At 40.9% G+C, this 21,893-nt stretch overlaps 2 protein-coding genes across 5 annotated transcripts in view; one reads left to right on the top strand and one right to left on the bottom strand.

The window, feature by feature from the left end:
* The window catches only part of LOC106586196 (sodium channel protein type 2 subunit alpha), a 54,340-nt gene extending 51,672 nt beyond the window's left edge, over positions 1 to 2,668 (bottom strand). For all 4 annotated transcript variants that reach the window (XR_006761942.1, XM_014173189.2, XM_045707462.1 and 1 more), the window contains exon 1: positions 2,410 to 2,668. The gene's annotated coding sequence lies outside the window, so the exon portion shown is untranslated. The remainder of the gene's footprint in view (positions 1 to 2,409) is intronic.
* Positions 2,669 to 4,821: 2,153 nt separating this feature from the next.
* On the top strand, positions 4,822 to 20,803 carry slc38a11 (solute carrier family 38 member 11). Its single transcript, XM_014173187.2, has 15 exons — positions 4,822 to 4,987; positions 5,103 to 5,226; positions 6,830 to 6,904; positions 7,008 to 7,142; positions 7,290 to 7,355; positions 7,541 to 7,647; positions 7,741 to 7,820; positions 8,014 to 8,084; positions 8,296 to 8,457; positions 8,570 to 8,682; positions 8,812 to 8,943; positions 9,037 to 10,309; positions 10,539 to 10,625; positions 11,660 to 11,732; positions 20,744 to 20,803. The coding sequence occupies exons 1-12, from the start codon at positions 4,943 to 4,945 to the stop codon at positions 9,313 to 9,315; spliced, it is 1,389 nt and encodes a 462-aa protein (XP_014028662.1). The 5' UTR covers positions 4,822 to 4,942; the 3' UTR covers positions 9,316 to 10,309; positions 10,539 to 10,625; positions 11,660 to 11,732; positions 20,744 to 20,803.
* Positions 20,804 to 21,893: the final 1,090 nt, after the last annotated feature.

The raw sequence follows: 21,893 nt of genomic DNA, 5'->3' as shown, positions 1-21,893 counted from the left end.
AGTGTGTGCCCATTGGGACGTGAGTTGTTTAGTCTGTTATTAAAATAAAGACAAATCACTTTGTCAACAAAGCAACTACTAGGCTACTTTCTCTCGTGGATGGGAGCTGTTGATTGAGGGATTTGAGCGGGTTATTTTCGCGCGTGTGCTGCTGTCTACGGTGCTGCAAGTTTAACCGCACTAGGCTAAGTGCAGAAATGCCTGATATCCCCTTTACAGAGTGGCTGCTGGTTGTGTGAATGTCAACGATTTATTCTCCATTATTTCACAAGAGATATACCCAAGAAGGAGAGATTAAAAAGTTATGGCCTTACCCACATAAAAGTCGAGAATGATGTAACGATTAAAATCATACTCGTTTTAGGGCGCATATCACTTTTTGTATATGATGTTACATTTCATGACTAAATATGCTTGTTGATTTAGTTTACTCATGCATGCAAACACATGATACGATTATGTTATTATATCATGTTACACATTATATTATTATGAGAATTTCAATTAATAATAGCGCTAGGAATTGCGCTTGGCATATGCTTCAACAAAATAGTACAAAATCAACGTTCTAAGCTGTCAACAGCGAGCAAAAGCAAGTTGCTGAGGTGAAATACATAGCCTAAAGATATGCTATCTGGCCTACCAGTCAAACAACAGATGAGAATGTATGAAGGGCCATTATCATATTCAAACCATTATCAGCAGCCTATGGGCAACACATTCATGACATCTGATTGACTGTTACCATAACCTGTTAAATCAAAGTTGACATGCAGCCTGACACTGCTTCTGTATGGTAGGCTATAGCCTATGTCTCATCCAGAAGGTGCTCCCTGGTAGGCTGCGGAGGGAAGGTAAATATTGGCTAAATAAGTGGTCACAACAACAGAAAATGAAAAAGGGCGCGTGTACACATACGAAAATGAATGCCTAGATTTCGGCTAATCTCAGATTTGTTTATATGACCGCATGAGATGTTACATGAGGGAATCAAACAGGTTATTTTATCAATGGCGGGCAGCTGCTATCGCTATACTTGCGGCTTTAGTTATTTCCCTAGAGAAGGCTCCAACGCCTTTCTCATAGCAAAATCTCAGCCCTACCCAGCTAGTCTGGTAGAGCCAACACCCTCAATCCACCCTTCCCATTCACATACACGACAGTACTATAGCCAAGCGCCCACAAACACTGCTTGCATCCCTCCTCAATTTTGAAGAAAGATTTGGCTACTTTGTCGAGTGATTGGAGACTTATGATACATTTAGGTCGTCGGCGACACCACCAAATAATGCAGGCCTATACATTATGATGAGTTCGAACAGACTGATTATGATTTATAGCCTACAAATATATGTATATTGATGTGTTATGACCGGCCTATGTCGCAGATTAATAAATAAAAACATTTTCCCAGTGGGATAATGTCGAAATCATTTATTGACTGATATATGTTCAGTTGTCATAGTCTTTCTTCGGCAATAATCATATTACGTCCTATCTAGTCCCAGGGGCCGAAGTGTCGGCTACAGTAGGTTTTATCGTTGTCTGGCTGTTCCATCGTCTGTAGCCTTTTTGCCACTGTTGATATGAATCTAACAGGTTGGAATACCAGGAAGTGACACCCTCTCTAGGTGGGTCAACTGGAATAATCTGTTTTATAAACCTGATACAGGAACAGCAGTAGAGGGGACAATATTATGATCACAGTGATCGACCACATTCGATTGATATCCGCTCTGACAAGGTTAAATTAGGCTACAGTAGGGAACACGTATAATTTGTGGTGAACTACATTTTCTCTGGGAGATCAAAAATGCCGAAAGAACAATGTTGTCAGAGGATATTTACTTCACGCCTGATGCAGTGTTTGATCCATTGACATAAGAATGAGGTTTGATCACAAAGCTGTCATAACTAGCAGGATCATTGTATTATCTTCTAAAGAGCTTATTTTACCTAACAAGACAAATTCCCTTTAAAACTTACGCCACAGTTGTTCTTTTTAAATGAATAAGATCTGTAAACTCTGGTCAAAATGTCAAAATGACAAGATGCCCATAATAAAGATTACCCTAAACTCAATTATTTGAGTAGATATACGAAGGTCTGTCATAATTATTTGAATAGGACATATAGAGGTTAGGCCTACGCATCATGGAACATTCAGTTACCAATAATTGATCTTTATTGTTTAAGGGCCTTCCAGGCATCTTCTTTCCCCCTATTTTTCCATCAGCTTTGACGCATCACTTTTGGAAAAAAAAAGGGACAGCTCCCTCTCCGTTTTCTACTGAGAAATTAAATTATTGTAGAAATAAATACTTTTTTGGAGAATTATCTAAATTACACAGACAACATTTCCCACCTTTGGGCAGCCCCATGGCATCCATTCCCATCCCCTGCACCCACCATTAGTTTGTCATCCAAGAAGGGGAAGAATCCGCCAATAATCGCCAGGCACGCCTTGATGTTGCTTTCTCCCGAGTAAAAAGGTGATTCGAGGACACATGTGGATACTTGATTAAGTCAAAAGGTTCTCCTCTCTATAATGTAGTATTTCCCAGAGATGGACCCCCCCCAAAAAAATCACACAGGAGAGCGTTATGAAATTGCTGCCACCACAGTCGCCTTGTTCAGAGCATTCTGTTGCGCTTCCGGTTGTTACCGGGTACAAATGACTGCAGAGATGCAGGGTTGTGTGCGTGATCATAAATAATGTCTGCTGTGGTCGTGGATGTCGGGAAGCGATAATAGAGAGCCAGCCTACAGTTTGGCATCACTGAACTGGAGATTACATGTATCTGTAACACCTTAAAAAAAAACATAACAAAAGTGTCAGATCATCATCTAGTGGTGAGTGAAGTAGGGGGTGTTTTTCCTCATTATGATACAACTAAAGGCTTCGCTACACACTGTCACTACCATGTGTGCATTGTCACTACCGTGTGTGAATCCATTTCGTCTTTCTACCCTTTAGTAGCCTACTCTTGTTGTCATCATTTTGAATAGGCTAATCTAAGAAAACATAAAATACCAACTTTGATGCATCTATTACTATTTTATTAGATGTTTGTTAAGAGACTGATAAATAAGAAGGCACGTATAAAAAAAAGTGTGAATATTGCCCTCTGTCATTCTACCTCTAAAATACAAACAGATCTTCAAGTTTTCTGAGGGCACCTAGGGGCTGCAGGCAGCATTGTTCAGGGATCAAACGGAATGAAATGCTGCTTTGTGTCATTCGTCCAATTACTGAAGTGCAGCAACCATCAACTCTGTATTTTCAGAGAAAACAGTGTTATTGAACGTCTTGATAGTTTTCCATTCAACACCAGAGGATCGGTTAAGTCTGATCCCGACTGGAGATGTGTGAGTGAAATAGTTAATGAAGGAAGCACATATAGATTGGTGTCTCCAATTGGGTAAAATGTGTTGGTTAAACTCTAATTTGGGTAAATTACACTAACACTACTTTTTAATTATATTCAATTATATTAATTACATCATGAATCTCTAAAGGTTTTTGTTTTCTGGGTAACTTCCTTTCGTTGCCAAAGGGGCCCACGCTGATGTATGACTAACAAACCGCTCTGTGACATTTACAGACTTCCCTGTCAAATGTTTTTCCTAGGATACTTTTTTTTTTCTTCCATTCAGGGGACATTGCTGGGTTCATGTTGCTATAGCACGGTTGGCCAGTGTGTGAGTTTCCACCATGACCCACTTCACTGAATCATCAGAAACTACTCTGACACGTTCAGTCGTTTCTAGGACAGCAATGCTCAGAGACAGGGACCCTGATGGGTGGTGCTCTAAAGAGCAAGCGTTTGTCTGAGTGCCAGCCAGACAATGTGGCCCGGACTGAGCTTACGCAATCCTGGGTAGGACAGCATGCATTATGGGAAAGCAAGAGTGTGATGAGAAACTTTGAAATGTGCAGTGATGCGTGTGATCTCAACTGCTTTAAATGTTCCAAATACTTTAATAACTGATTGAGACTTTGTTTTTCTGTACCAACATTGGATGGTGGTGTCATGTTATACACTCTTATAAATCGAAGAACAGCTCATCTCACATACAGTAGTGAAGCCTAACAACACATGGTACTACTTTTGATATTATTTAAAGTCTTCATTCATAACACATGTGTATTGTTGATACCACAGACATACACCATTTTATTTCCGAAGTCAAATCGTTTTTGTTGAGTTTAATTTTGTGTTTCTGCTTTGTTTTTCTACATGTGACTATCTTTCTGAGAAAAATAAAAACATGTCTGACCTAAATTGACTCTAGCCTTTTAGGCCTTCTCATGTCAGCTGACTTGATCACACTGGGGTATGTACAGTAGGCTACAATTCTTTCATAATGGAACAATTGATATTAACACATGACCAAAACTCTATGAACTCTTTGAAACCCTCACAAATGTTGAATAGAACCCAACATGTTATTTATTCCATTGTCCCTAATTGCAAAGGACGTATATGCCTATTTTTATTATCCATTTGGTGAAGGATTTGTTCGGTTTTGCATATTCACTCCTTCAGTTGAACAAAGAAATACTTTGGATACTAATCTTTTAAAACTCATTTCACTCGACTGGGTAATTGTGTCGAATGCAGCTTACAGGTTGAACGCGTTCCAGATATACAATTCTGCACAGGTCTATATTTCACATCTCAGGAACCACATCAGTATTATAATGATGTTGTAATCAGCGCAACCCAATGCAGAAATTGTCTAGACCTATTAGGAACGCACCCAGTGTTGTACTAAGCCATTTAGGGGCGCTGTTGCCATCGTTTTTCATGGGCGAACTTAAACGACTCCGATCAGGAAAGTTTTGAACATTCTGCCCGGTTAATCAATTTCATGGCAGAGATGCGGATAGAACGTTTATAAATTGACGGAAACACTTAGAACACCAGGTGGAATAAAAATGAGTACATCAATACAGGAAAGTGGAGACCGGGAAGCTCAACAGGTAGGCTGCCGACTTACTATGATACGAATAGGTTTACTTTTATTGATACTCACGATTACCACCATTCTACAACATGATGTGTTAAGTGTGTTAAAATGTGTTAATTTGACCCTAGATTGAGAATGGCGAAGGGAAACCGTTGCTTGCTTCACAAAAGGTGGTTGGAGGAAAAGTCACAAGTTCGATGATATCAGCCTCTTTTAATTTCATCAATTCGATAATAGGATCTGGAATAATAGGTAAATGACTGTTTATACATTCAATTGTGGGATCATCATGTTTGTATTTCAGTAGCACAGCAGAATATACCTAAGGGTGGCAATAGCTGCAATGACACCCTTCTTGAGAGGGGAGCACCTGTTGCAAGTTACTGTCTAATAAGTTGTCAATCATGTTACCCAATAAGATAAGCAAGTTATATACGTTGAACATGCAGGATCACATGATTTCCTGGGAATAGAAAACATCATAGGACCTACACTACCGTTCAAAAGTTTGGGGTCACTTAGAAATGTCCTTGTTTTTGAAAGGAAAGCCTTTTTTTGTCCATTAAAATAACATCAAATTTATCAGAAATACAGTGTAGACAGTGTTAATGTTGTAAATGACTATTGTAGATGGAAACGGCTGATTTCTAATGGAATATCTACATAGGCGTACAGAGGCCCATTATCAGCTACCATCACTCCTGTGTTCCAATGGCATGTTGTGTTTGCTAATCCAAGTTTATCATTTTAGAAGGCTAATTGATCATTAGAAAACTTTTTTGTAATTATGTTAGCACAGCTGAAAACTGTTGGTCTGACTAAAGAAGCAATAAAACTGGCCTTCTTTAGACTAGTTGTGTATCTGGAGCATCAGCATTTGTGGGTTCGATTACAGGCACAAAATGGCCAGAAACAAAACATTCTTCTGAAACTCATCAGTCTATTCTTGTTCTGAGAAATTAAGGCTATTCCATGTGAGAAATTGCCAAGAAACTGAAGATCTCGTACAATCCTGTGTACTACTCCCTTCACAGAACAGCGCAAACTGTCTCTAACCAGAATAGAAAGAGGAGTGGAAGGCCCCGGTGCACAACTGAGCAAGAGGACAAGTACATTAGAGTGTCTAGTTTGAGAAACAGACGCCTCACAAGTCCTCAACTGGCAGCTTCATTAAATAGTACCCGCAAAACACCAGTCTCAATGTCAACAGTGAAGAGGCGACTCCGGGATGCTGGCCTTCTAGGCAGAGTTGCAAAGAAAAAGCCATATCTCAGACTGGCCAATAAAAATAAAATATTAAGATGGGCAAAAGAACACAGACACTGGACAGAGAAGTCTTCAACATAATTTCAAAAGGGTTTTCTAATGATCAATTAGCCTTTTAAAATGATAAACTTGGATTAGCTAACACAACGTGCCATTGAAACACAGGAGTGATGGTTGCTGATAATGTGCCTCTGTACGGCTATGTAGATATTCTATAAAAAAATATGCCATTTCCAGCCACAATAGTCATTTACAACATTAGCAATGTCTACACTGTGTTTCTGATCAATTTGATGTTATTTTAATGGACAAAAAAATGTTTTTCTTTCAAAAACAAGGATCTTTCTAAATGACCCCAAACTTTTGAACGGTAGTGTAGCTCAGCCACATTGATCAGCCCCTGGGTGGTTGGCCTCTGCATCATATGACCACTGACATCATAATACTTCTTTTGTGCTTCCAAAATTCCTTCTAAATTGTATGACTCAACTTTTTCTGTCAGTACAATGAAAATATAAACTCTTAAAAACATATAGATATTTTGGAATATGTTGTGATAACATGATCTGTCATTTAATTTGTTTTTCAGGTTTGCCATACTCCTTAAACCAGTCTGGCCTTCCCCTTGGCCTTTTTCTCTTGGTTTTGGTAGCATTTATTACAGGTAGGTTCTGGAACGGTGACAACTGTGATGAACTCCCTTTTACGATAACATGTATTTAACTCAACAGCTAACATTGTGGCGTTGTCCTGTTTCTTCCTTGCAGACTACTCTATCATCTTGTTGATAAGAGGAGGGAATCTTTCAGGGACAAATAGTTACCAGTCACTTGTACGTAGCACTTTCGGTATCACTGGATTTCTGGTTCTGTCTTTATTGCAGTTCCTATACCCTTTCATTGGTAAGTCTTGAATGGAGGTGCCATTTTAAAGTAAATCAGAACTACTTACAACCAAGATTTTATGAGATTGAGCAGTCTGATATACAGATATACAGGTACAGATTGGGACTTGGATTGGAACATAACCACAATGTGTGTCTTCCCCAGCTATGATCAGCTACAACATCATAACTGGTGACACATTGACCAAAGTGTTTCAGAGACTACCTGGAGGTACAGTATGGCACATTGTACTTTCATGTAATATATCTGAACAAATTCAAGCCACAAATTGTGTGCATTGATATGCTAATACAGTGACAGTAAAAAATAGGTCACAGTTTTTCTGAATTAAGCGCAAACAACAATTTGTTAATTGCACGTTGCTAATTTATATTTTTCATATATGCTATTTGCAGTTGGACCGGGCCACATACTTGCAGAGAGACATTTTGTCATCGCAGTATCCACTATTCTATTCACTTTACCCCTGTCTCTTTTCCGGAATATATCAAATCTGGGAAAGGTAAGACTTCATCACATATTGTCACATTTATTTAAGGAGTCATTGACTCATTTTATCATTTGTGAGCTAAAGCATCTATCTATGTGATTCCAGGTGTCCTTACTGTCCATGGTGTTGACGGTTTTCATCCTCATCACTGTTATCATCAGAGCAGCTACCCTGGGACCACATATGTACATTATATTACTTAACACTGTCATAACCTATTCACTCACATGCTATATCATATTCTAATCCAATCTGAAACACATTCTGTTTTTATTTTATATTCCAGTCAACTAAACGACTATTGAAACCACTTACTCTGGAATTAGAAAAACTTAAAATGGCTAACAACATGTTTATCTAATTACTTTGTGTCCTTAGTCCCCCTACAGAGAATGCGTGGGTGTTTGCAAGGTGGAATGCGATTCAGGCCGTTGGTGTTATGTCTTTTGGTCAGTTCTCGTCTACATCAACTGTATATTTGTAAAGTACAAGTAATACTTGCTCGAGACAAAATGACCTATACACGTGTACATCTTCATATTGTATGGTAATGGATATCAAGTTTCATAATAGAGGAACTCCACACAAAACGACCACACAAAAATGTCATTTCGACTGTTCATAGATTGTAATACTTTGCCATATCCCTTTGTTCCATAGCCTTTATCTGCCATCACAACAGCTTTATGATCTACGGCTCTCTGAAGGAACAGAGCCTAAGTAACTGGTCTCGTGTCACCCACATGTCTGTTGGTTCGGCTATGATTGTCAGTATTCTGTTTGCTGTGACTGGCTATGCTACCTTCACTGGGTACACACAAGGTAAAACACAACACATAGAATCATAGAACCATCTCGTGGCGTTAGACCCAAGTGCATCCATATACACACTGCCTAAAGAGTACATTTTTTCTGATCGTCTCTATATTTTCAGGTGATATCTTTGAAAACTACTGTGGGAACGATGACCTGGCTACTTTTGGTCGCTTCTGTTTTGGCATCAGTATAATAACAACTTTTCCTCTGGAGTGTTTTGTGACTCGAGAGGTATGACGTTATTTATGCACATGCCACTTCATATGGCACAGGACAGTATGTTGTGGTGCAGTGTTCATTGGGTTTAGTGCACATCACCCTGTAAAAATCAAGTCCTTATTCTCTCTTTGATGTTTGCAGGTAGTATCCAATGTTTTTTTTAAAGGGTCTCTCAACAACCATGCCCATGTGGCGGTCACCTTGCTCATAGTTGCAGCGTGCACAGCATTATCCTTGGCCTACGACTGTCTGGGTATGGTTCTGGTGTTAAATGTAAGCCGGATGACCTTTTGAATTGTTGTAACTTATTTCTCTACTAAAATTGCAATGGTTATCTTTTTAACAAATGTTTTTTTTGTCTTCCAGGGTGTTGTAAGTGCCACACCTTTAATTTTCATCATTCCATCAGCTTGCTACCTCAAGCTTTCCACAGAGCGCTGGTTCCAAGGTGAAAACCGCATCCCCTGTCTCATCCTCATAGCTGGTGTCTTTGTCATGACAACTGGTTTGATCATGGCGGTTATGTTCCCCCAAGACTGCTCCCATGGTGCCGAGATGTTTTACTGCGCAACTTCCAACCTTTCCATATCCCCCACACCACTCACTGAGCTACTCTTTCAGAATTCAACTCAGAATTCTAGGTGAAATGTTGTTATTACACACTGGGGTTTTGTAATATGACTTTGTATGCTCATTGTATTTATTACCTCTACAATGAATGTGTGTGTTATAATTTATGCTACTATTTGTGAAAGTGCCATAATGCAATACATTCATCAGTTTGTATGTCAGACTGAGACAAAGTTCCACTGTGAATTTCGCGAGAAGTTACCTTCGAGAAGCCTACCACACGACGTCGCTGTAACATAATCAGACTAAATGAAACTTTTATAAAAAGGTTTCTCGGAGGTAACCTTTTGCTCTCTTGCCTTGATGTCACGCCCTTCGAAGATCAATGTAGTTAAAGAAGTTTGTCCAATGGTAGTGCATTTTCCACTGCTGGTTAGAGGGAATATGTTATACATTTACGATTTGGGCAATTTCATGATTATAATATTTAGTATATTTCAATATTATAAATGTAAACCCGAATTGTTAACTTCACTAAAAATAAAAGTAATATGAATTGTCTCCTGCAGTACAATTTTTTACATACATTTTCACTGTTGAATTCATTTAAAAATCAGGCAAGTACGTGTATTCCCTCTGGGATGGATAGGTGAAATTACCGCTGGGAGTAAAAACGGGAGAAGAGTGGAGCTATTCGACGCCCCACGAATGGTTATTTGAATCTCTACTCATACGTTTTGACGTCGATTTTTGGAGTTGGTATGCTTTTGGCAGAGAAAACTTAGCAGTGCTTGTAGCAGGCATCGTGTCACAACTTTGAAATGTGGACTGCTGGCTAAACGATGGAAAGACTGGGTTGTGCTGGCGGCGTATTGGAACAGAGGAGCGACTGTTGTGTGGATCAAGATGGAAGTGGGAGTTCTAGAATTCATTTTGAACGCACAGTAGCCTAATGTATCACTGAACGAATCAACGCCACGCTATATTTTGTACGGTATAATTTATTTTCTTCTCCCTAATAAATACTGATGAAAGTTGACAGCAGCGCGGAGGGCCAGGGGCGTTCATGGTAAGAGATGACGAGTAACATAATGAGCTTAATTAAATCATAATTGTCCTGTGTCCCACTTTGCATGCCGGGCACCAAAGGCAAGTTACCATCCGAAACTCTGTCCTGATTGTCAATAGGGTTTCGACCAACCACTGTAAGCATTCGGATGGGACAGCTCTAGATGTAAACCTGTGCAATTTTTGTTATGAAATATGAATAATTGTGTGCTTTGCTTCACTTTCGGTAGTCCGAGGGACTTTGTTAAACCTGTGCAGCTAGACATGGATGATAATGTGTCCCAACGAACTCCACGACGACGACTCTCTGGCTCGAGGTAAGTGGATTCATTCTGGGTGTATTTAGTAATTAAGAGGCTTCTGTGTGAGAACGTATTTGGATTCATTTTATCAGCCGACAGCTTTTCTTCTCAACTCTAGTCTACATTACATTATTGTTCACTTCATGTTTAGAAGTAACATTAGTCACTATTATTTGGAGGGGTGCTGAAATGCTTCTAAAGATTGATGAGGAAATGACAAAAAACGTGTATATTAGATCATTATTGTGGAATTTTTAAACATGTGAGATCATCTTGAGATGACATCAGTTGGAAAATATGAGACTTTTGTAACCCATGGAGTCTTATGTCATTCCAAACCCTTTTCAGTTCAAACCTTTTCCCAGACTTAACTGGGATCCCTTAATTTCATTCATCTATTCTATACCACTCTATACCCCCAAAAAGATCGTGTTGCAACACATTTTTGGACACATGTTGCAAGCAAATTGCAATTTAGTGACATAATTGCATGTCTAAGGCAAAGGGTTTGACTAATCTAGTAGCCCACACCCAGAGGGGCTTGAGATGTGCATCTTTCAATCAACTCTAACCTAAATTCTTCCACCTCATACTGAGTACGTGTAGTAACTAAAGTAACAGTTGTTGCAGACGTTTCAGTAATTTTTGAACTCCGCTAATTTCCTGCCGTAAGAGTTGTTCTGAGAAATTTCCTTGACCACATGTTGAGGTGATGGGAAGCATTTTGGAGGCAAACCAGTGTGCATCTTATGTGCATTATAATCAACGACTGGCTATTTAATTTTTGTCAATACAGTTCAAAATAATTGTTTGTATGGATGATTTCATAGATGTATCACATAGTGTAGATGGTCAGAAAGACAACTATGTGTTATGTGTAGTTTGTAATAATCACCTATCCCAAAAATTCCACTGGTGGTAAAACAAAATGATCCATGAGAAGATGTTTGCGTCTTTCCTAATATTGAATATCAAATAAGAGTCAAAGATCATCTCTTTACAATATGCCACAGTCATAACACTTTTAATGTCCCATTTATTTGGTTCAGGAACGGTTGCTTGGAGATGATGTCAGCTGACAGTATTCCAGTTGGTTGGAGGCGTTGGCTCTGAAACTGGGGAGTGAGTTTCCAAAGTTCTTTGCAATCTTTTAGAGTCACTGCTCACTCCTTTGGCATGCAAGGGAGGGCTACAGACTTAATGTGATTTTAATTAGAAGCGATATGGAGAATTTGAAGGCTTGATAACAATAAATATAAAGTTTCCGTTTCTCCAGTTGCTGACTTTCCCATATTGAGACTGAAATACATTCATCCATCCATGTCATAAATTCAATTTCTAATATAAACAATTTGTAAATTAAAACCACTCTCTCCATGAGCTGTTATGTTATTTGGTGCTTCTTATACTTGGAGCCATTAGACAAATGCTTCTGAAAATTCATCCCACTTTTCAAGTGCAATGACCTGTGGAGATATCACTTGGCCCTCCACGCCATGCTACATTTGTTATCCTACAACTGACACTGCCAAAACACAGGCCCTCGTCCAAGGGTGACAGTTTGTAGTACACACATGTAGTGTATGTGGACACCTGCTTGTCGAACATCTTATACCAAAACCATGGGCATTAATATGGAGTTGGTCATCATCGTCCCCCCCCACCCCCTTACTGCCATAACAGCCTCCACTCTTCTGGGAAGGCTTTCCACTCGATGTTGGAACATTGCTGCGGGGACTTGCTTCCATTTAGCCACAAGAGCATTAGTGAGGGCGGGCACTAATGTTGGGCGATTAGGCCTGGCTCGCAGTCGGCGTTCCAATTCATCCCAAAGGTGTTCGATGGAGTTGAGGTCAGGGCTCTGTGCAGGCCAGTCAAGTTCTTCCACACCGATCTCGACAAAACAATTTCTGCCACAAAGTTGGAAGCATAGAATCGTCTCTAATGTCATTGTATGCTGTAGCGTTAAGATTTCCCTTCACTGGAACTAAGGGGCCCGGACAATGAAAAACAGTCCAATACCATTATTCCTCCTCCACTAAACTTTACAGTTGGCACTATACATTCAGGCAGGTAGCGTTCTCCTGGCATCCGGCAAACCCAGATTAGTCTGTCGGACTGCCAGATGGTGAAGTGTGGTTCATCACTCCAGAGAACGCGTTTCCATTGCTCCAGAGTCCAATGGCGACGAGCTTCACACCATTCCCACCGACCCTTAGCATTGCCCATGGTAATCTTAGGCTTGTGTGCGGCTGCTCTGCCTTGGTAACGAATTTCATGAAGCTCCCAACAAACAGTTCTTGTGTTGACATTGCTTCCAGAGGCAGTTTGGAACTTGGTAGTGAGTGTTGCAACAGAGGACAGATGATTTTTACGTGCTACAAGCTTCAGCACTCGGTGGTCCCGTAAGCTTGTCTGGCCTACCACTTCGTGGCTAAGCTGTTGTTGCTCCGAGACGTTTCCACTTCACAATAACATTTAGCTGCCCGGGGCAGAAATTTGACGGACTGACTTGTTGGAAAGGTGGCATCCTATGACGGTGCCACATTGAAAGTCACTGAGCTCTTCAGTAAGGTCAGTGTGGATGACGGATCACCAGCTCAAGCTGAACCTCGGCAAGACGGAGCTGCTCTTCCTCCCGGGGAAGGACTGCCCGTTCCATGATCTCGCCATCACGGTTGACAACTCCCTTGTGTCCTCCTCCCAGAGTGCTAAGAACCTTGGCGTGATCCTGGACAACACCCTGTCGTTCTCCACTAACATCAAGGCGGTGACCCGATCCTGTAGGTTCATGCTCTACAACATTCGCAGAGTACGACCCTGCCTCACACAGGAAGCGGCGCAGGTCCTAATCCAGGCACTTGTCATCTCCCATCTGGATTACTGCAACTCGCTGTTGGCTGGGCTCCCTGCCTGTGCCATTAAACCCCTACAACTCATCCAGAACGCCGCAGCCCGTCTGGTGTTCAACCTTCCCAAGTTCTCTCACGTCACCCCGCTCCTCCGCTCTCTCCACTGGCTTCCAGTTGAAGCTCGCATCCGCTACAAGACCATGGTGATTGCCTACGGAGCTGTGAAGGGAACGGCACCTCCATACCTTCAGGCTCTGATCAGGCCCTACACCCAAACAAGGGCACTGCGTTCATCCACCTCAATCACCACCTTCCGGAGACACCTCAAACCCCACCTCTTTAAGGAATACCTAGGATAGGATAAAGTAATCCTTCTAACCCCCCCCCCCCTTAAAATATTTAGATGCACTATTGTAAAGTGGTTGTTCCACTGGATATCATAAGGTGAATGCACCATTTTGTAAGTCGCTCTGGATAAGAGCGTCTGCTAAATGACTTAAATGTAAATGTAATGTAATGTCATTCTACTGCCAATGTTTGTCTATGGAGATTGCATGGCCATGTGCTCGATTTTATACACCTGTTAGTAACGTGTGTGGCTGATATAGCCAAATCCACAAATTTAAAGGGGTGTCCACATATTTTTGTATAAATAGTGTACATAGCTCTATGAACACAATGAAATTTACTTGAGGATTTGCCAAATTAGCCTAGGCCTAGACTAAATCTAGTTCTGCTTGGCCATTGGAAAAGTAACTTAAAGGGAAATTAAACCGCTGCTCTTTCACTTTTTCTTCTTTAATATGTTATTAATATACAGTGCATTCGGAAAATATTCAGACCCCTTGACTTTTTCCACATTTTGTTACGTTACAGCCTCATTCTAAAATGGATTAAATCGTTTTTTCCCCTCATCAATCTACACACAATACCCCATAATGACGACGCAAAAACAGGTTTTTAGATTTTTTTTTTATACAAAAAAACCCCGGAAATGTCACATTTACATAAGTATTCAGACCATTTACACAGTACTCTGTTGAAGCAAATTTGGGAGAGATTACAGCTTCGAGTCTTCTTGGGCATGACTCTACAAGCTTGGCATATCTGTATTTGGGGAGTTTCTCCCATTCTTCTCTGCATATCCTCTCAAGCTCTGTCAGGTTGGATGGGGAGTGTCACTGCACAGCTATTTTCAGGTCTCTCCAGAGATGTTCAAGTCCGTGCTCTGGCTGGGCCACTCAAGGACATTCAGAGACTTGTCTTGAAGCCACTCCTGCATTGTCTTGGCTGTGTGCTTAGGGTCGTGGTCCTGTTGGAAGGTGAACCTTCACCCTTGTCTGAGGTCATGTGCGCTCTGGAGCAGGTTTTCATCAAGGATCTCTATGTACTTTGCTCGGTTCATCTTTCCCTCGATCCTGACTACTCTCCCAGTCCCTGCCACTGAAAAACATCCCAACAGCATGATGCTGCCACCACCATGCTTCACCATAGGGATGGTGCCAGGTTTTCTCCAGACATGACGCTTGGGATTCAGGACAAAGAGTTCAAACTTGATTTCATCAGACCAGACAATCTTGTTTCTCATTGTCTGAGTTTTTAGGTGCCTTTTGGCAAACTCCAAGCGGGCTGTCATGTGCCTTTTACTGAGGAATAGCTTCCGTCTGGCCACTCTACCTTAAAGGCCTGATTGGTGGAGTGCTGCAGAGATGGTTGTCCTTCTGGAAGGTTCTCCCATCTCCACAGAGGAACTCAGGAGCTCTGTCAGTGAACATCGGGTTCTTGAACTCTGGAGGCCCTTCTCCCCCGATTGCTCAGTTTGGCAGGGTGGCAAGCTCTAGGAAGAGTCTTGGTGGTTCCAAATCTCTTCCATTTAAGAATGATGGAGGCCACTGTTGTCTTGGGGACCTTCAATGCTGTAGAAATGTTTTGGTACCCTTCCCCATATCTGTTTCTCAACACAATCCTGTCTCGGAGCTCTACGGACAATTCTTTCGACCTCATGGCTTGGTTTTTGCTCTGACATGCACCAAAAAGTTATTTTGTTGGCATTTACGTATGTACCAGTAAAACATAATCAAAACCTATTTATTTCACTTACTTGCTGTGCTGTTTTGTTGTTCATTTGTTCAGTCGTTTCATTCTCAACCAGGATTTCTATGGAACGCCGTTTGGGTCTTACATTTTTTACATTTTTAGTCATTTAGCAGACGCTCTTATCCAGAGTGACTTACAGTAGTGAATGCATATATTTCATACATTTTTTTTCCCGTAAACAGGTCTTTGCATGTTAAAGAAGATGCACGTCAAATAACACTATTTGACGTGTCAAATAAGCTTGTTGACCAATCAGCACCTGAATATGACTGAACGTTCATACATTTTTATTACATTATTACATATTGATTACACTATCACTCGTATTTCATATGTCACAACGATTCATCGATAGGTACAGTGCTTGTCATAAAAAGCTAGCTAGCTCATGGATGCAAACAATGTTCTTCCCCAAACACATAGCAAAACGACATTTGTTTCAGTAGCTATAGTTAGCTAGCTAACTATATAGCTAGGTGTCATCATCTAAAATAACCTTCATTTATAAGACGGTTCTTATTTGATTAATGGTGGTCGGACCTAGGACTTTGCGGTTAGCCTTCAAAATAAAAGTATGACATTGACAGTGATGCAAATGCATACAAGTAATAGAATTATGCCATAATTGAATAGATCATGAGGTTTGAATGTTATTTAAAATCAACAAAAGACAATCAATTATTAATTTGACAATCTGAAATCACACTGGATGTATTACACTTGAAAATTGGGGGCATACTTATTTCACTGTACATCCTTACCTATGAATTGTGGATCAATGACATGGGGTATCAGTCTACTCAGTGACATCCAGAGAACATTAGCATCGTAGCTCTTATTATGGGATTCTGAAACAACTGTGAATTGAGCCACATTTATTGTCAACCTATGTGCATTGAACACTATTCCAGAGGAAAAACAATAACACATGGATGTTTTGGAGTCTGATAACTCTGAGGAGGGAAAACATTTGGGAAAAAATATCTTGCGTATTGAGTAGACTGATACCACATTTCATTGATCCCCAATCCTTAGGTAAAGCTGTGCAATGCAATATGAATGTCAATACACACAATAGGCTGACTGGGGAGGTGATTTCACACAGTCGCAGTCCTGCGAAAAGAACTACAACGCTAATATTTGCGTAAACGCTTCACAGTTGTATTCTGTGGGTGTCACCGAGTAGACTGATACCCCATTTCATTGCTTCACATACCAACCTTGTTTAACATTATCTAGTCTAAATCACTTTCAAAGAGGGACTTTTTATTTTGAAGGCAAACTGCAATTCCACAATTGTGCCTAATCCTTCTTGTGGCTAGCTTCACAACACATTACCCGGTCAGGTCGAGCCTCTCTAGACATATGAAACTAGCTGGCTGCTTATAACGTTAGCTTTGGACAACAGGGTTAAGTAGCTGGCTAGCTATTTATTTTCATGAACCTAGCTAATACTTACTCACAAGTATTCCTAAATCATTGCTAAGAATAGTGAAAATGACTGCAGTTTCTTCTGGTCATTGTTTTCAGGCTGGTTGTATTGGTGCTAGCTAGGTAACAAGCGAAAGCTAGCTAGCTACCCCAGAAGTTGCGGTCGAACAAATAATGCTTTAATACCAACGCGGTATTGTAAACACATCTTTTGTGGCCGGTGTTTGCTTGTTTGCAGACTTTTTTGTACAGCTTTGACTGCACTGAATGTAGTGGTAGCGCTTGGCTTGCATGTGCAAATTCAGAACACATAACATTCTATAATAGAACTGTGTTATTTGACGAGTCAAATTAAAATCTGATTTAACGCGTCAAATAGTGTTATTGTCAAATGGTGTTATTTGACGTGTATCTTGACGTGTATCTTTTTTGACACGCAAAGACCCAAACGGCATTCCATAGCATGTCCTGAAGCTAATAGCAGTGACACTATTACTGTGTAACTCTGGTAGGGCAACATCTGAACAACGGCGCACTTGGTAACGTTAGTGTGTACCGGTGCTCGAACAGTCGCGAAAGCCAACATCACCCATGACAGAGAACAGTTGATTGTCAAGGGCAATGAATTCCATTATCTTGGTGTTTGAGTTGTCTCTTTCAAATGACTGCTCGACTTGTTGACTGCTCGATCCACACAGCAGACATTGTGGGCTGGGCTAGGTTAGGAATGCTGTGTTGCAGGTGTAGCGCAAAATTTTACATGGCGTCATTTAGAGGTCGACCGATTATGATTTTTCAACGCCGATACCGATTATTGGAGGACCAAAAAAGGCCGATATCAATTAATCTGCCGATTTTATTTATTTGTAATAATGACAATTACAACAATACTGAATGAACACTTATTTTAACTTAATATAATACATCAATAAAATCAATTTAGCCTCAAATAAATAAGGAAATGTTCAATTTGGTTTAAATAATGCAAAAACAAAGTGTTGGAGAAGAAAGTAAAAGTGCAATATGTGCCATGTAAGAAAGCTAACGTTTAAGTGCCTTGCTCAGAACAAGGGAACATATGAAAGCTGGTGGTTCCTTTTTAACATGAGTCTTCAATATTCCCAGGTAAGAAGTTTTAGGTTGTAGTTATTATAGGAATTATAGGACTATTTCTCTCTTTCCGATTTGTATTTCATATACCTTTGACTATTGTATGTTCTTATAGGCACTTTAGTATTGCCAGTGTAACAGTATAGCTTCCGTCCCTCTCCTCGCTCCTACCTGGGCTCGAACCAGGAACACGTCGACAACAGCCACCCTCGAAGCAGCGTTACCCATGTAGAGCAAGGGGAACAACTACTCCAAGTCTCAGAGCGAGTGACGTTTGAAACGCTATTAGCGCGCACCCGCTAACTAGCTAGCCATTTCACATCGGTTACACCAGCCTAATCTTGGGAGTTGACATGCTTGAAGTCATAAACAGCGCAATGCATTGCGAAGAGCTGCTGGCAAAACGCACGAAAGTGCTGTTTGAATGAATGCTTACGAGCCTGCTGGTGCCTACCACCGCTCAGTCAGACTGCTCTATCAAATCATAGACTTAATTATAATATAATAAACACACAGAAATACGAGCCTTAAGTCATTAATATGGTCGAATCCGGAAACTATCATCTCAAACAAAACGTTTTTTTTCTTTCAGTGAAATACGGAACCTGTCCGTATTTTATCTAACGGGTGGCATCCCTAAGTCTTAATATTCCTGTTACTTTGCACAACCTTCAATGCTATGTCATAATTACGTAAAATTCTGGCAAATTAGTTCGCAACGAGCCAGGCAATGAACGCAAGAGCAGTGACACAATTTCATGTTAGCAGGCAATATTAACTAAATATGCAGGTTTAAAAATATATACTTGTGTATTGATTTTAAAGAAAGGCATTGATGTTTATGGTTAGGTACATTGGTGCAATGACAGTGCTTTTTTCGCAAATGCGCTTGTTAAATCATCACCCGTTTGTCGAAGTAGGCTGTGATTCGATGAGAAATTAACAGGCACCGCATCGATTATATGCAACGCAGGACACGTTAGATAAACTAGTAATATCATCAACCATGTGTAGTTAACTAGTGATTATGTTAAGATTGATAGTTTTTTATAAGATAAGTATAATGCTAGCCAGCAACTTACCTTGGCTTCTTGCTGCCCTCGCGTAACAGGTAGTCAGCCTGCCATGCAGGCTCCTTGTGGAGTGCAATGTAAGGCAGGTGGTTAGAGCGTTGGACTAGTAACATTTACATTTAAGTCATTTAGCAGACGCTCTTATCCAGAGCGACTTACAAATTGGTGCATTCACCTTATAATATCCAGTGGAACAACCACTTTACAATAGTGCATCTAAATCTTTTACGGTTAGAAGGATTACTTTATCCTATCCCAGGTATTCCTTAAAGAGGTGGGGTTTCAGGTGTCTCCGGAAGGTGGTGATTGACTCCGCTGTCCTGGCGTCGTGAGGGAGCTTGTTCCACCATTGGGATGCCAGAGCAGCGAACAGTTTAGACTGGGCTGAGCGGGAACTGTGCTTCCTCAGTGGGAGGGAGGCGAGCAGGCCAGAGGTGGATGAACGCAGTGCCCTTGTTTGGGTGTAGGGCCTGATCAGAGCCTGAAGGTACGGAGGTGCCGTTCCCCTCACAGCTCCGTAGGCAAGCACCATGGTCTTGTAGCGGATGCGAGCTTCGACTGGAAGCCAGTGGAGAGAGCGGAGGAGCGGGGTGACGTGAGAGAACTTGGGAAGGTTGAACACCAGACGGGCTGCGGCGTTCTGGATGAGTTGTAGGGGTTTAATGGCACAGGCAGGGAGCCCAGCCAACAACGAGTTGCAGTAATCCAGACGGGAGATGACAAGTGCCTGGATTAGGACCTGCGCCGCTTCCTGTGTGAGGCAGGGTCGTACTCTGCGAATGTTGTAGAGCATGAACCTACAGCATCGGGTCACCGCCTTGATGTTAGTGGAGAACGACAGGGTGTTGTCCAGGGTCACGCCGAGGCTCTTAGCACTAGTAACCGGAAGGTTGCAAAAACGAATCCCCGAATCCCCCCTGAACAAGGCAGTTAACCCCCGTTCCTAGGCCGTCATTGAAAATAAGAATGTGTTCTTAATCTGACTTGCCTAGTTAAATAAAGGTGTAAAGAAATCGGCAAATCAGTGGCCAAAAATACCGATTACTGATTGTTATGAAAACTTGAAATCGGCCCTAATTAATCGGCCATTCCTATTAATCGGTCGACCTCTAGCGTCATTACGTCATGTACCTACGTTATATAGGTCTGCGCGTCAGCTTTGACATCGGTATTTCACATCGGCGTTAAACTAGACATCGGGCCGATACCGATGTTGGCATTTTTAGCTAATATCGTCCGATTCCGATATGTTCACTGATATATCGTGCATCCCTAATTTCATCGGTTACCTTACTAAGAAGTCGAGCAGAGTTAACTTATCTAGCTAACGTAACTAGCTAGGGAACTACATTTGTTTATTGAAACTAAAATCTAGTTAGCTAGCTTTCATAATACGCATTCCAAAGAAAATCTATGTAAATAGCCAACTGCTATCTGGCAATGTAATTTGTAACTTTGCAAGCTACGTTAGGTTACGTTAGCTACAGCCTACCGGACCGTATCTAAACGTTAGCTAGCTAACTAACTACCGCAGAGGCTAACGTGACTGGCCTATGTGTTCTATTTACAGAGTTCAATATCATCAACATCTGCACCGGCATCAACATCAAGCTCAGCACCAGGAAATAGTGTAAGTCACCTTGACTCCATGAGCAAATAAATATACTGGAGCTAGGCATAAACATGGTTTGTGTCTTGTTGTCATAGTTGGTGTGTTTTATAAGTAGGTTTCAACTTCTACTGTACTTTTCTCTGTATTATGGAGGGTTAGTTGATTTGTTTATGTAAAACTTGAAGTCTAAATTTAAGAAAAGCTGAGTTATTAGTAAAGAGGGGATGGTGTGGGTGACTGACGCGTGTGTGTGTGAAGGTTAGTATACATTATCTATTGACACGAGGGGGATGGGTGGATATAGTACTGTACCTTGTTTGAGTGTGTATTGATGGGGACAAAGTAGTAAAATGTTGGCAAGTCACTGACTAGTGTGTGTCGTACAAACTAGTCCAGCTGCTGCTGCTGATTACTTTGACACCAGCTTCAGTAGTACAGATCCTGTAGACCTATTGGATGAAAGCTTTCAGCCGAGAACAACCTCAAGCTCAACGTCGTCTGACTTGAAAGAGGAAAAGACTGCATGTGACTGGCAAGAGCCAAATTGTGTAGTCTGTGAGTCTAATTTCACGGAGCTCATGAAGTTCTGCCAGGCCAACTGCCATTGCCCAACACAAGACAAGGTTCACCAGCTGAAGAACATTCGGGATCTTGCCTGGAACATTCCAGCTGCATCAGAAACCATGGATCAATTCGTTGTGGTATTCATGAAACGTATTTGGAAGTAACTTGGTACACGCTTACTACTAAAATAAATGATGCAGGGAGTTGGTGTATCATTTCAACTTTCATTTGTTGGTACGTAAATATGTTTCAATAAAACAGATTAGTCTGTCAATGTAGCAAATAAGTAGACATTGCTTGAATTCACGACAATGTTTATTTGCGCTGGAGACCTAGGTGAGTTTACACAGCTGTATGCAGGAACAGTTATGGCAATGTATGACTTAGTTAGATATATATATATATATATATATAACTATCTATTGCTATAATAAATACTACAGTTCTACAAAGGGAATACTTGCATATGGTGTTTTTGGGGATAGCAGTTTGGTTCACTTTGACACAAGGGGAGATTGTTGTTATGGGACCTTTCATATCTCTT

Source organism: Salmo salar, chromosome ssa25 (assembly GCF_905237065.1).
Source record: "Salmo salar chromosome ssa25, Ssal_v3.1, whole genome shotgun sequence".
Classification (NCBI taxonomy): domain Eukaryota; kingdom Metazoa; phylum Chordata; class Actinopteri; order Salmoniformes; family Salmonidae; genus Salmo; species Salmo salar.
The sequence above is the reverse complement of the archived record's forward strand: the minus strand, read 5'-3'. Positions and strand labels throughout refer to the sequence as shown.